General features: G+C 47.1%; 3 protein-coding genes across 3 annotated transcripts; 2 read left to right on the forward strand and 1 right to left on the reverse strand.

The window, feature by feature from the left end:
- Positions 1-1,545: 1,545 nt before the first annotated feature.
- On the forward strand, positions 1,546-2,682 carry BHQ10_003607 (uncharacterized protein; the record flags this gene model as incomplete). Its single annotated transcript, XM_040875882.1, has 1 exon — positions 1,546-2,682. One exon carries the CDS (start codon positions 1,546-1,548, stop codon positions 2,680-2,682), a length of 1,137 nt encoding a protein of 378 aa, XP_040732111.1.
- Positions 2,683-3,224: 542 nt separating this feature from the next.
- BHQ10_003608 (uncharacterized protein) lies at positions 3,225-5,102 on the reverse strand (the record flags this gene model as incomplete). Its single annotated transcript, XM_040875883.1, has 1 exon — positions 3,225-5,102. One exon carries the CDS (start codon positions 5,100-5,102, stop codon positions 3,225-3,227), a length of 1,878 nt encoding a protein of 625 aa, XP_040732112.1.
- A 553-nt stretch (positions 5,103-5,655) lies between these two features.
- Positions 5,656-12,806, forward strand: BHQ10_003609 (uncharacterized protein; the record flags this gene model as incomplete). The annotated part of the gene is made up of 4 exons (XM_040875884.1): positions 5,656-5,734; positions 5,792-6,622; positions 6,703-11,754; positions 11,812-12,806. The coding sequence occupies 4 exons, from the start codon at positions 5,656-5,658 to the stop codon at positions 12,804-12,806; spliced, it is 6,957 nt and encodes a 2,318-aa protein (XP_040732113.1).
- Positions 12,807-13,178: the final 372 nt, after the last annotated feature.

Here is a 13,178-nt window from a genome sequence, read left to right on the forward strand (position 1 = left end):
GACTCGAAGTAAGAATACTGTAGCGGCGTACGGCAAATTAGCCGTCACATTACCAGACTAGTAGGAGGAGACCCCGTGGACAATGCTGAAGAAAACAAAATAGTACATACGATAATAGAATAATTCAATGCGGTGTAAACATTGATAAAAGCAACTGATGGGTCAAGGAGTGTTACTTTGAGTGGTGTGGTCAAATAAAGACCCGCGGTTCTTAGTAGATTCATCTCGCCTTGTTTGATCTCGGACTCAGAGCGAAGGGCTGGATTTCTGGTCGATCGACGAAGTCGACGTGCGCGTTTTAGTAGGATGGTATCTGCGCTGGTCTCTGGCAGAAACACAAACAGAATTATAAAACTGGACCCCGCCGCTATGAGTAGCTCATACATTGGCCAACGCCAAGATGAATTTGTCACCGCGAACGCTGCCATTACAGGGCCTAGTGCAGGCCCAGCGAATGCACCGGCACTCCAGGCGGCTAGTGCATAAGGGACCTTGTGAAAGTCGTAAAGATCCGTGGCGGACGCACCGCCCGTAGCCAGTACAGGAGCACCCATAAGACCCTGTAGGAATCTGCATACAAGGAATCCGGGAAAACTCTTTGTGGTTGCTGCAGGAATCGTGACCATCAAATATAGGAAAAGAGATGCCAAATATGGTAGATTGCGTCCGGTGCGTGGCATTTCAGATATTGGACTGAAGAACATTGGCCCAATGCCATATCCCAAGACGTACATTGATAATGATAAGGATACAACTTGTACCGAAACTCCGTATGTTTCCATAAGAATCGTGTTCGCCGGTGTGATGATGGATGATCCAACATAGACTAAAATATCATCTTGAGCACTGAATACTAGTATTCAGGAATGCTTCTAAAACTTACCAGAAAACGTCAAAAGAGTTATCAATGTGGAAATAAGCACTTTTTTCGCGGTGGACCAGTTCTGGGGGTTGTCTGGATCCTCAGGACTGTACCAACCAACAATCGCTATTTTTGTTGTTACACGGGCCTCGCTCGACGAGCTACTACCTTCCGTTTCAGCGACTGAGCGGTTAATTTGACTGGAAATTCCCAAAGACCTCTCTTCAAAGAAAGGGATTTGAAAGTCTTGCTGCTCATCGGCGTACAAAAGACGCCCTCTAAAGAGGACTCTCGCTATCTGGCCACAGACTGAGTCTCGAAAGATGTCCGCCATGATTGGTCTTGATTTTGATTTCAATTTTAGGTCCCAGTATTATTGAATGCTTGTACTCAAAACATGAAAAGATAGCAAAAGACAAAGTATTACAGAAATCAACATGGTCGTGATCGATTTGGTTGACTCGAAACTTCACCAAGTCGGGTGCATCGGCCGAGCAACTCTAACCCTGTCCAAGCTCTGAGGAAGACGCGATTCCGATGCTCGGTAGCGATTCCGAGTTGTGAATGTACCAGGGTTATATCATATGCTCTTTGTTTTAAGTAAGTTGAAATTTGTGAGCTCCCAAGTTCTATCTTCGCTCGAACCAGGAAGACCCAAATCCAAGAGCAAGTGATTCGATACGATGAAGACCACAGACCTCAATATAGCCTCGACCAAGAGGACCTTTTTCGCCATTAGTGCGTTTGGGTTTTGCATCCTGCTAGGAGTCTTGACCATCAATGGTGCCATGTATCAGCTTTTCCGCACAATGTGGAATCAAAGATTTAGTGACGGCAGTCTAAGACACAATGTGTACACCGGTTTCGCAGCGGTCGACTATCTCATCGCGATGCCGGTCGGTTTCTGGACTCCAGCCATTACCCAGTATCCAGCTTTAAAGCTGCAATCGGTGGTTCTTTATCCAGCGTTGCAATCTCTAGCGGCATGGGCTAGTGTTGAGGGCTTTCGGAGGAGTGGAAATAAGCCTCTAATGCTGCGTCTCGCTCCTCTGTCTGTATTTGTGTGGATGTGGCTTGGAACTGGTGTTTTTATGGGCCTGTTCTGCTATTACGATTTATTCTTTCACTTTTATTCCACTCGTACAAGTGACAACTTACCTAGTGTCCCTTACCACTACGCCGTGTCACTCCCATTCGCCTCGGCTCTGGCCTACATTTGGCCATACATTCTTATTCACTTCCCACCTGCTGGAATGACAAGTGCGCAGCACCAACAAGTAATCGCAATCAACCAATTCGGAAGCATCTTTTGCTATCTACTCGTCGCTGGTGGTGCGAGCTTTGTGTCGTCTAATCACACCGATCGGACGCCTCGATCTCGAAATGCTGACATCTCCTGGATTCAAGGGACTTATGCCCTTTTCGGGTTGTTTTCAGCACTTGTCCATTTGGCGTCCATTGGCACCATTCTGCGATCCGATAATCCAGGGGTCTCGCTTTCAAAAGTCTTCATTCCAAGCTTTGGTGATATGCTCGGCACCGACCATTCGAAGTCAGTCATGATGGCTCCAGAAGTCCATTTTTTTCTGCAGTGGGATTTCACCCTTTTTGTCCTAATTACTGCAATCTGGAGCACTCGCGTTATCGAAATCATGTATCCTCACATCGGAAGTAATAATTCTGCCCGCAGTAGCGCTCTGATTTTTTTCTTCAGTGTTGCGGGCTACCTGATTAACCCTGGAGCTATTCTCTCGGTGATCTTATACATCAGGGAAGGATTTTTGAGAAATGAGGACAGCAATAAAGACAAATCCAATTAGGGGAATTCATATGCAGTGAAAAATGTTTTTACACAGTAGGAAAGGACCTCTACAAATTTTCTTCATAGCTGATGATTCATGCACAACACTACAGCTACATGTCCATGTCGAAATCGGATAGCGTAGTTAGTGTCTGAGATAGTGTTGCTATTTCAAACCTTTTGCTGCTTTAGATAATCTTAAGCCTATTCATCACACCTTGGAAGTTGAGTATGACTCTTATCATCGATTACATACCAACGCATGTTAACTATATCTATTGTCATATCAATCGACCTACTAGGTTTTTAGATATTCTGTTCAATATGTCTATCACGCTGGAAAGATGTTCTGATATTCTGTCACGGGGAAACTCACTGATAACCTTATGTCTCTTTTGGTCAGGACTCAAGATAACCTGTCGATGGATCAATTCAAGTTGGATATGTTGTCAACTTTCCCTCCAATATGATACTGTGCTAATCAGATAGTCTTCGCGCACAAAAATTTGACTAAAAATATAGCTTTGTGTTGGTATTTATGTACACTGACTATCAAGTGGATCAAAACTCTTCACGACGATTGGACAGCCAATCTTCTTTAATCAAATCGCAAGCTTTCTCAGCAACGGCGTAAACAGTTGCTTGAATGTTTCCCATGAGTATCATTGGGAAAACACTCGCATCAATGACACGAATATTACTTGTGCCGTACACAAGAAGACGATCACTTACCACACCGTGTAATTCTCGGGGCATCATCGCACAGGTACCAACAGGATGATAGTTGGACCACGCCCTCTCCCGACTGACACGCTTTGCAATGTTCAGATCTGAAAGTTGGGCAGCGGTGGGAGGCAACAAGACTCCACCTGGCTTGAGGACTTTCTTCAAGGCATCGCTTTGTGTCAGACGCCGAACAAATTGCAGACCCCGCGCCAATAACTCCCGGTCCAGTGGATGAGATAAATAGGCAGGATTGATGGTAGGCCCGTGTATATCGACATCCGTCTCAACTGCCTTCCCACCTATGTGCACACTTCCACGAGACATCGGATGATTCAATCCAATGGATATAGTCAAGAAGTTCTCTGGACGCTGAGGTGAATGCGCATCAGCCATGGAAGTTTTCCCTTCCGGATTTAGAACGCTCTGGGCAGCAAGTGCACCTAAGTATAGGGCACAGATTTGCTTGTCGAGCAGCATGGCTGTGAGCTCAGATAACTGTGCTTGAATTCCAGGAGCGAGAGTTTGAGCTTGATTCCATTGACCATGTACCTTTACTATTTCCTCCAATTTCTGTGTTGAGATATTACCAGATCCGTCGACAGGGGGCAGGACTGCGTAATTGAGAGGTACGCTCGCTAAAGGTCCCGATTCTGTTTCATTATATTCTTTCACAAGCGCCGCAACAACTGCCGGACTCCTTACGGCATCCTTCGTAGTTAAGCCATCAGCGACTTCTATTGATATGGACGCAAAGACATGGTCTTGCAAATTCTCTCCGACACCCGGACTATCAATTTCCACGTCGATTCCGTGTTGCTCGAGGACGTCACGGCGACCGATCCCAGATCTTTCTAGTACTAGCGGTGTCTGAATTGAGCCTGCTGCTAGTATCACAGTGTCCCCGTATATCCGTTTTATGTTTCCATCGCTATCAATGGTGACAACCCCTTCTGCATCAACCAGGGAATTCTTCATTCCAGGTCTACGCAGTATGAGCCTATCAACGTGCGTTTCAAACAATACTTCAACATTTTCCCTTCCTTCAGCCATTCCCGAGTAGTAAGCCTCTGCGGCGTATGATCGCTTATGGATAGTTGGATCAACCGAACTGGTCGGCGTGAAGGGGCCATGTTGCTTTCCCAGGATCGGGTCCGATTTTTTGCTGAGTCCAGTGCTATCTAATGCCTCAATGAAAGCAGTATCAAACGGACCAAAGCTTTCTGCAAAGCTTTGAGCAATTGGGCCCTGTTTGCCGTATAGTTCAGGCTGATAGTACGCATTCAGTCCTAACAGGTCAGACGTTTCTTTAGAGGGCGGGAAAAATTTTGTCGATTTGCGGTAATAGGGGAGAAGGTCGCTATATCCCCAGCCCGAGTTTCCAAGTATACCCCAGTTCTCGAAATCGCGCGGACAAGGATACAGCATCGCTGTCGCGTTGATGGCAGAAGAGCCACCGAGGACACGGCCTCTAGGCTGTGGCAGCTGGCGACCACCTAAGGCATCTTGTGGAGTGGTCCAGAAGCACCAGTCATACACTGGGTTTCCCCATGTTTCAATCAACAAGCCTGGTGTATCGATATATGGATCGCCGCGACGATCCTTACCGGACTCAACGACAAGTATCTTCTTGGTACCATCCTCGCTTAATCGAGCGGCCGCAACGAGGCCCGCAATCCCACCTCCTACGATGATCGCGTCGTACTTGGAAGACATTTGGAAAACTGCTCCTTGAGATGTTTATTGAGAAATCGAGTCATCCGAATTTCGCTCGCAGGGATTGTTTGCCTTATATGCCTGGATATGTGATGCGATTGGTCAGTATATGATCCGAAATAGAGCGCGAAACCATCGGCCGAGGTCCCGAGCCGACATACTTCCGCCCTAACCCTATCCCTATTTTCGTAACGAAGTTTCTGGCGATAACCCATTCCCAGTTGAGGGAACGAATTTGTCCGAATACGAATTTTCTTTTCCGCATGCTCTGCTCGGCATGTTACCCGGACCCGGTCAAGAATACCATTAGGCCCTTTCCGATGATGACATTGTCGAAGAACAAGTCTTCATGTGCAAGATGCTTCCAGCTGTCAAGTCTCACGTAGGATTGCTACATTCATTCCGAAATGAAGTGTTCATCGGATAACAGGTTTCTGGGCCCCCACTTATCCTCCAAAAAGAGAAAGATAAATGAGCAAATATCCGTGAGTTGAGAAATCATGCCAGCTCGAAAAGGAAAGCACCATTGTACAGATTCACCATATCTTTCACGATGCCATACGTTGAATCACCCGAATCATGTCCTCCAGATGAGGATGTTCAATTAGAACCAATTGCTATTTGCGGAATGGGTACATGGTTTTCTCATCACTATGTCTATTGAAAGATTGCTAATTGATTACACACAGCGTGTCGACTGCCAGGTGCTGTTGACGGGCCCTCGGATCTCTGGCAGATGCTACTCGATAAGCGGGTTGGGAACAGCGAAAAGGTTCCTAAGTCCCGTTTCAATATCAATGCCTTCTTACACTCTAACGAAGATCGACCCGGTAGCATCAAAATTCCCGGTGGTTACTATCTGGATGGAAATGCTGAGAATTTTGATCCAACATTCTTCAACATGACCCCTGTGGAGGCCATGTGGCTTGATCCACAACAGCGGAAAATGCTTGAAGTCTGCTATGAGGCTCTTGAATCCGCAGGTGTAACTCTAAGTCATGTCGCTGGAAGCAACACTGCGGTATTTTGTGGCTCGTTCACTGCCGATTACCAACAGATGACATTCAAGGATCATGACTTTCGACACAATTACGCAGCTACTGGTGTTGATCCCGGAATAATCAGTGCTCGTATTGGAAACATATTTGATTTAAGAGGCCCTAGTGGTTTAATCAATACCGCTTGCTCCTCAGCCGTCTATGTTGTACACAATGCGTGTCATGCGCTGCGCGCCCGAGACTGCGATGCAGCGCTGTGCGGCGGCGTTAATATCATCATATCTATCGACCAACACATGAATACAGCTAATCTAGGCATTATGTCGCCGACAAACATGTGCCACACCTTTGATGCATCTGCAGATGGGTATGGTCGTGCTGAGGGGGCTGGAGCCCTTTACCTAAAGAGACTGGATGACGCTGTCCGCGATGGCGATGTGATTCGTTCTGTGATTCGCTCTTCCGCCTGCAATACTAATGGAAAGGTTCCTGGATACGGAATTACCTTCCCTAGTATCGAAGGTCAGGAAGGAGTTATTCGACATGCTTACAAGGTCTCCGACATGCTTACAAGAGAGCTGGCCTCGACCCAAACAATACAGCCTACTTTGAGACGCATGGCACCGGTACTCCCGTAGGCGATCCCATTGAAGTTAAAGCTGTTTCGAGAGCTATGAATGACACTCGTTCGCCTAATAAGCCACTACTTCTGGGTGCCATTAAACCCAACATCGGTCATAGTGAAGCTGCTAGTGGTATCTTTGCCATAATCAAGGCTTCTCTCATGGTGGAGAAGGCCGTCATTCCAGGTGTTGCTGGTCTCAAGAATCTCAATCCAGCTATTCACGAAAAGGAGTGGAATGTCGTCATCAATCGTGATGCTCGCGCTTGGCCTGATGGATTCGAATCGCGGAGGGTTAGCATTTCATCCTTCGGCTACGGCGGCACTAATGCGCACGTTATCTTGGAAAATGTCGAGGCCTTGGTTCCAAACTACAGTCATGTCGCATTGAAGGCTCAAGGACCGATCACTGAGGTTGTCTCTGAGGTCTCGGAGGACCGACCACTACTGCTGACAATGTCGGCCCACGACAAGACAACGTTGACAAAAAATATTAGAGCGCATGCGGCGGTTGTGGATTACTACAATCTTCACGATTTTGTCTACACACTTAACAATAAGCGCAGCGTGTTAAGTACCAAGGGCTTCATCATTACTACCGAGCAGGCTGTAGCCAAGGATTTGAATGGCGAAAATTTCAGGTTCACGTCAAGCTCTACACCAGTTGAGAAAGTAGCTTTCCTTTTCACCGGCCAGGGTGCAGCGTGGCCTACTATGGGAAGAGAGGCAATCAAGCACTTTCCATTGTTTCGTAGGGTTATTAAAAAGCTTGATATCGTTCTCGGGGGTCTTCGACATCCCCCAAACTTCTTAATTGAACAACAACTGTCCTGCTCCAAGGAGGAGAGTAAATTGCACGATCCGAATGTGGCTCAGGCTACTCTTACTGCCATACAAATTGCCGTGGTCGACCTTCTCGCGTCCTGGGGAATTGTACCTGAAGCAACCATCGGTCATTCCGCTGGCGAAATCGCGGCATGTTACGCAGCAGGCTTGATATCTGCCCCTGCAGCTATTGTTGCAAGTTATTACCGTGGTTATTGTCTTAGGACTTTTGGTCCGTCAGGCGGCTCTATGTTGGCAGTTGGGAAGGGTGTTGACGATCTTGACTTATCTAAACTCGGCCCTAATCTCAGCGTTGCATGCGAGAATTCGCCCAACAGTGTGACACTCAGTGGCCCTGCTGCTGAGATTGAAGAGGCCCGGGAAATGTTTGCTGCACAGCAAGTCTTTGCGCGTGAGGTTCGCACTGGCATGGCTTATCATTCGAATTACATGCAGAATTTTGCCGAGCCAATGGCCAACTACATTGATAGCGCCGTAGCTGGTCTAGACAGCCCTGATCATCAGTGGCGTCAGGACCCTAAACCAATGCTATCCACTGTCACTAATAAGATGTTAAATAGTCTTGATGTTGATGGTCGATACTGGGCTAAGAACTTGACAAATCCAGTAAAGTTCAACACAGGTGTTTCATTACTTGCCAGTAGTGGAAGTCTTAAGGATGTGCAAGGTTTTATTGAGGTCGGACCTCATTCTGCTCTCGGCGGGCCATTCAAGCAGATATGCCAATCGAATAAGTTGAGGTTCGCCTATGTTCCAACTATTGTGCGCCCTGAAGGTAATGCTGCTATCAGCTTACTGAAGACTGCCGGTGTCCTTTTTGTAGAAGGCTACCCCGTCAATTTGCTTGCGGTCAACAAGTCAGAGCTCAAAGGACTAAGCTCCCCTCAAACAGTTGTTGACCTCCCGAGATATCAGTGGAATTACGAGAAGATATTCTGGGCAGAGCCTCGAGCTAACTTTGAGTATCGTCATCTTACTCATGCTCGGCACGATCTTCTTGGTCGGAGGATTCTCGGCTTGTCAGATAATAACATAGCCTGGCGGAATGTGTTGCGTCTGAAGGATGTGCCATGGCTTGAAGACCACAAGCTTGGTGGATCAATCATCTTTCCATGTGCTGGACATCTAGCGTTAGCTATTGAGGCTGTCCGCCAACGCTGCGACGTAATCGGTCTTGAGTCTATAGGCACTACATTACGAAACGTGGAACTCAAGGAAACGTTGGTGATCCCACCAACAGACGCAGGCATTGAAATACAAGTTCGATTAACATCTTCATCATCCAAAACAGAGCCCACGTCTTACTCTTTTGCTGTGGAATCCGTCAACGACAACGGCATTTGGACTATTCATTGTACTGGCACATGCACAGCCCAAACAGTTGGCTCGGAGCCTCCCAGCGAGAAACACCCCGTCAATTTTGATAATTTGACGCAGCGCCATTCCGGGAAGACATGGAATGAGACATTTCAACGGGTCGGTTTTGAGTACGGGCGTCAGTTTGGAGCTCTAGATAGAATTCGTACTCACGGCAAGTATGAAAGTCAAGCGGCAGGCAAGATTCCGATAACTACGAAGAGTGAATTGATGAAAGATGAATCTCGATACTTCCTGCACCCAGCTACCGTGGACTCACTCCTGCAGCTGATAATAATAGCTATACATGGAGGAGATTATCAGGAAATGCTATGGGGAGTCATTCCCGTTGGCATCGATGAGGTAACTGTTAGGCAGGCTGGTGAATCAGAAGGTACGGTCGGTGATGCTGTCGCTTGGTTACCTGAAGGTCGTAAAGATCGCTTGCGGCGCTTTTTATCTGACGGTAAAATCTTTGGTAAGACGGGTGAAGTTGTGTTAGACATCAAAGGTCTACATACCCTGGCCTACGAAGCAGCTCTGCCTCCGAGGTATGAAGCAACACTGCCTCCCATGCCGTATTCTGGGGTCTCCTGGAAACTAGATCTTGATCATCTTGTTTTATCTAACGCTTACGATCAACCAAACAGTATGCAAGCCGTCTCAGCTGTCGTTGCACTGGTTGGGAKGGSGAGCCACAAGCATCCCCTAAAATATCTTCTTCTACTAGATGAGGACGGTGAGATACCTGAAATGGAGCTACTGAGAAATACATCATTAATTACAACAATTTCTCTTGTCTCCAACAAGGAGGGGGTTAAAGAAGATTCCAGACTTGGAAAATTATCTATTCCGGAAGGCCAGTTTGCGCTTGAAGCTGTCAATGTTGATAAACAAGATTTTGTCATCTTGGGAACTAAAGAGAGCGCACAACTTCTTGAAACAGGTTCAGCTTCTTCGCTAAGAAAGCATTTGTCTGAAAGTGGTCATGCCGTACTTCTATTAGAGTCCTCAGAAATGACCAAGGCTCTGAAAATCCTTGACACTGCTGGATTCAAGAATTCTGCTGTTTCCTTTGCTGATAAGTCTTTAATATGGAGCAAAGCTACGAAAAATTCCCGGACAAATGAGTTAGTGTCTGCCACAGCACCGACGGTCGATCTTGTCTACTCTCCAAGACACTCTGCTTCTCCCGAGGGTTTAGCTGTAAATTTGAAGGCATGTGGAATCCTGGTGACTATTCAAACACTGGAGGGATATACCAATGCGTCGACTAGCAACAAACCTATTGTGGTTTTCAATCCCAACGCCAACCTCATCACAGCCGCTGACTGTGAAAATTTCGAACATCTCAAAAAACTCCTTGGAACCAGTTCACCTATTCTCTGGCTGACAACGGGCGTGAATCAGGGCCAGAATCCATCTGCTTCAACAGTTGCTGGCCTCCTTCGCGTCGTACGAGAGGAAAACAAAACGTCCATTGCCTCGGTCCTGGACTACGACACAAATACCACTTTCAAATCTCTTGCGACAGCCATTATTTCTATCTTTGCTCACGAAGATCGTCCTCGATATTTCGAGTCGGAATACTGGCTTCACAATGGTCAGATCCATGTGAGTCGTGTAGTTCCCAACAACAGCCTAAACATGCGCATGATCGGATCTGCAACCAGCGACAAGCCAATCCAGCGCCTGCTTAAACGAGGAGAATACCTCCAAGGTGTACCGAAGTACGGAGCGCTAACATTCAGCCAAAATGGCCGCTTGCAACGATCTCAAATCGGCGTCGGCGAGGTGGACATTCAGGTTGAAGCGCTTGAATTCCAGAAGAAGGATATGCAGTCTCCTCCCTCAGATCCACGACTCGTTTACGGTACGGTTATTGAGGTTGGGTCTGATGTTAAGCAAAGTCTCAAGAACAAACCGATTATTGCATATACCAGCAGTGCTTATGACACAATTGTCAGAGTTCAGGCTGCTGCCGCTGTAGAATTGTCGGCTGTGCCGGAAGACGTGACCAAACTAATTCGATCTCTACCCACCATCATGCAAGCGATGAGTGCTCTCCAAGCTGCGTCGGCATCTGCACAAAAAATCGTTTTCCTAATGCCTTCATCGGATGCTTTGAAAACTTCAACGATAGCAATCTGCAGGTCACTTGGATTCCAACTAGTCATCATTCAAGATGACCCCAACTTTCGAACTACGGATCACTTGACCACCTTTCACAGCAACGATCTTGAGGGCATCAATCAAGCCTTGAAGAGAGCAGGGTCTGCTGGTGTTGTAATAGTCGAGAATTTCTCGAATACAAGTCAGCGCATTTGGAAGGACATCCCAGCAGGTGCCAGTTTTGTCGTATCAAGCCCGGCATCGGACAACACGCTTGAAGCTGCMCCCGACATTACACCATACTATCGCGGGGCTCGTTTCATCGTGACAAATGTAGCTTACAGCCTTGCACTTGATCCGACAGTAATAGGTGGAAACCTGCAAACAGCGATCGCTGTTGCCACACAAGAAAACAGCGATATCGGCGAGAATTCAATGATTACTCTGAATCATCTTTTAGCATCGAGCGAGACGCTACCAGACGCATCAGTTCTGAGTTTCAATTACGGAAAGGATACGATCAGATCTGTTGATCCGGAGTACTCGATCCGCTTCTCATCCGAAGATGCTTACCTTCTTGTTGGCTGCTTGGGTGGATTGGGTCGAAGTCTAACGACCTGGATGGTGGACCGAGGAGCCAAGCATCTTATTTTCATTTCTCGATCAGGCGCTGATAAGCCGGTCGCCGCGAAACTCATCGAAGACATAAAGGCTGCAGGTGCTCGACCTTGAGTATTCAGAGGCGACGCGACCATTGTATTGGACATCAAAAAAGCCATTGATGCCGTGACAAAGGGTGACGGAGCGAGAAAGATTAAAGGTGTGGTCCATGCAGCTATGGTATTGAACGACGTGATGTTTCATAACATGACTCTCGACATGTGGAATGATACACTCTCGCCCAAGGTTGATGGAGCGCTGGCGCTTCATGAGGCGCTAGCTTCGAACGGCATTGATGCAGATCTTGATTTCTTTGTCATAACTTCGTCCATCTCGGCCACAGCGGGACCTCCCGGCCAGACCAACTATGCAGCTGCCAACTCCTTCCTGGATAATCTTGCCTGGAGCCGTAACTTGAGCGGGAAGCCTGGAACCTCTTTGGCACTGCCCATGATAATAGGTGTAGGTGTCATTGCTGAAAAGGAAAGTCAAGCCGCGCAGGCTCTGGTAACACGTCGAGGGCTTTATGGTGACAATGAACGAGAAATGTTGCGAGGCTTCGGTGCAGCCATGTCGCAACCCAGGCCAACTTTGGGTTCAGAACCACTAACTCAAGCCAATGCGGCTATTATTATGGGACTGGATCCTACTAAGATTGCAAGGTCAATGCATGCAACCCAGGAAACTGAAAACTCGGATGTTGACTGGTTCTCTCTTGGCCGTTTCTCAGAAATCAGAGCGCTATCGGAGCTTTCACGCGGAGGCTCTTCCAGTTCCGCTAATAAAAAATCTGGCAATGGTGCCAGCTTTGTTGAACAGCTATCAAATTTACACGCCAAACACGCTGATCCGGCTGTAGCATTAGAATTTACCGCTCGTCACATCATGGCTAAATGTAGCGCGATCTTGATGATCCCCATTGAATCAATGGAGCTTGACAGCAAGTCTCCAGGCGCGTACGGGTTGGATAGTATGATTGGCGTTGAGCTTCGGAACTGGTTGTTCAAGGAGCTGGGTCTCAACATCGCCTTCCAAGATCTGCTAGCAACTACTTTGACATTCCAAGCGTTGGCAGCTAAGGTGTTGGAAGTGCACGAGATTGTAGTCTGAGCTGGCAAGAAAACTCCAAGAATATACGTTTCACGCTGCACATGACTAATAAATAAAGAGGTAAATCATTTCATATACATATATAGATAAGCCAATTTTACTATACAACTCAATTTATACGCTTAAGACTCACAGGTTTGTGGAAGTCAAGTACAGGTCGAACCAATCAGAGAGTCTTGAGATGCGCAACTCTTTGATTCTCTCATATTAACTTCCCCTCATCATTGTAAGCAACGACTTTTGTGATAACATAATTAGTGTATTTCTTTCATCATGCCACCTCCCTATCGCCAAGCATGTTCTGCGTGTATCAGATCAAAGAGACGGTGCGACGTGGCCAGTCCAAAATGTTATCGATGTCGTATTCGATCA

The sequence above is a fragment of the Talaromyces amestolkiae genome (genome assembly GCF_001896365.1).
Source record: "Talaromyces amestolkiae strain CIB chromosome Unknown scaffold5.1, whole genome shotgun sequence".
Lineage (NCBI taxonomy): Eukaryota > Fungi > Ascomycota > Eurotiomycetes > Eurotiales > Trichocomaceae > Talaromyces > Talaromyces amestolkiae.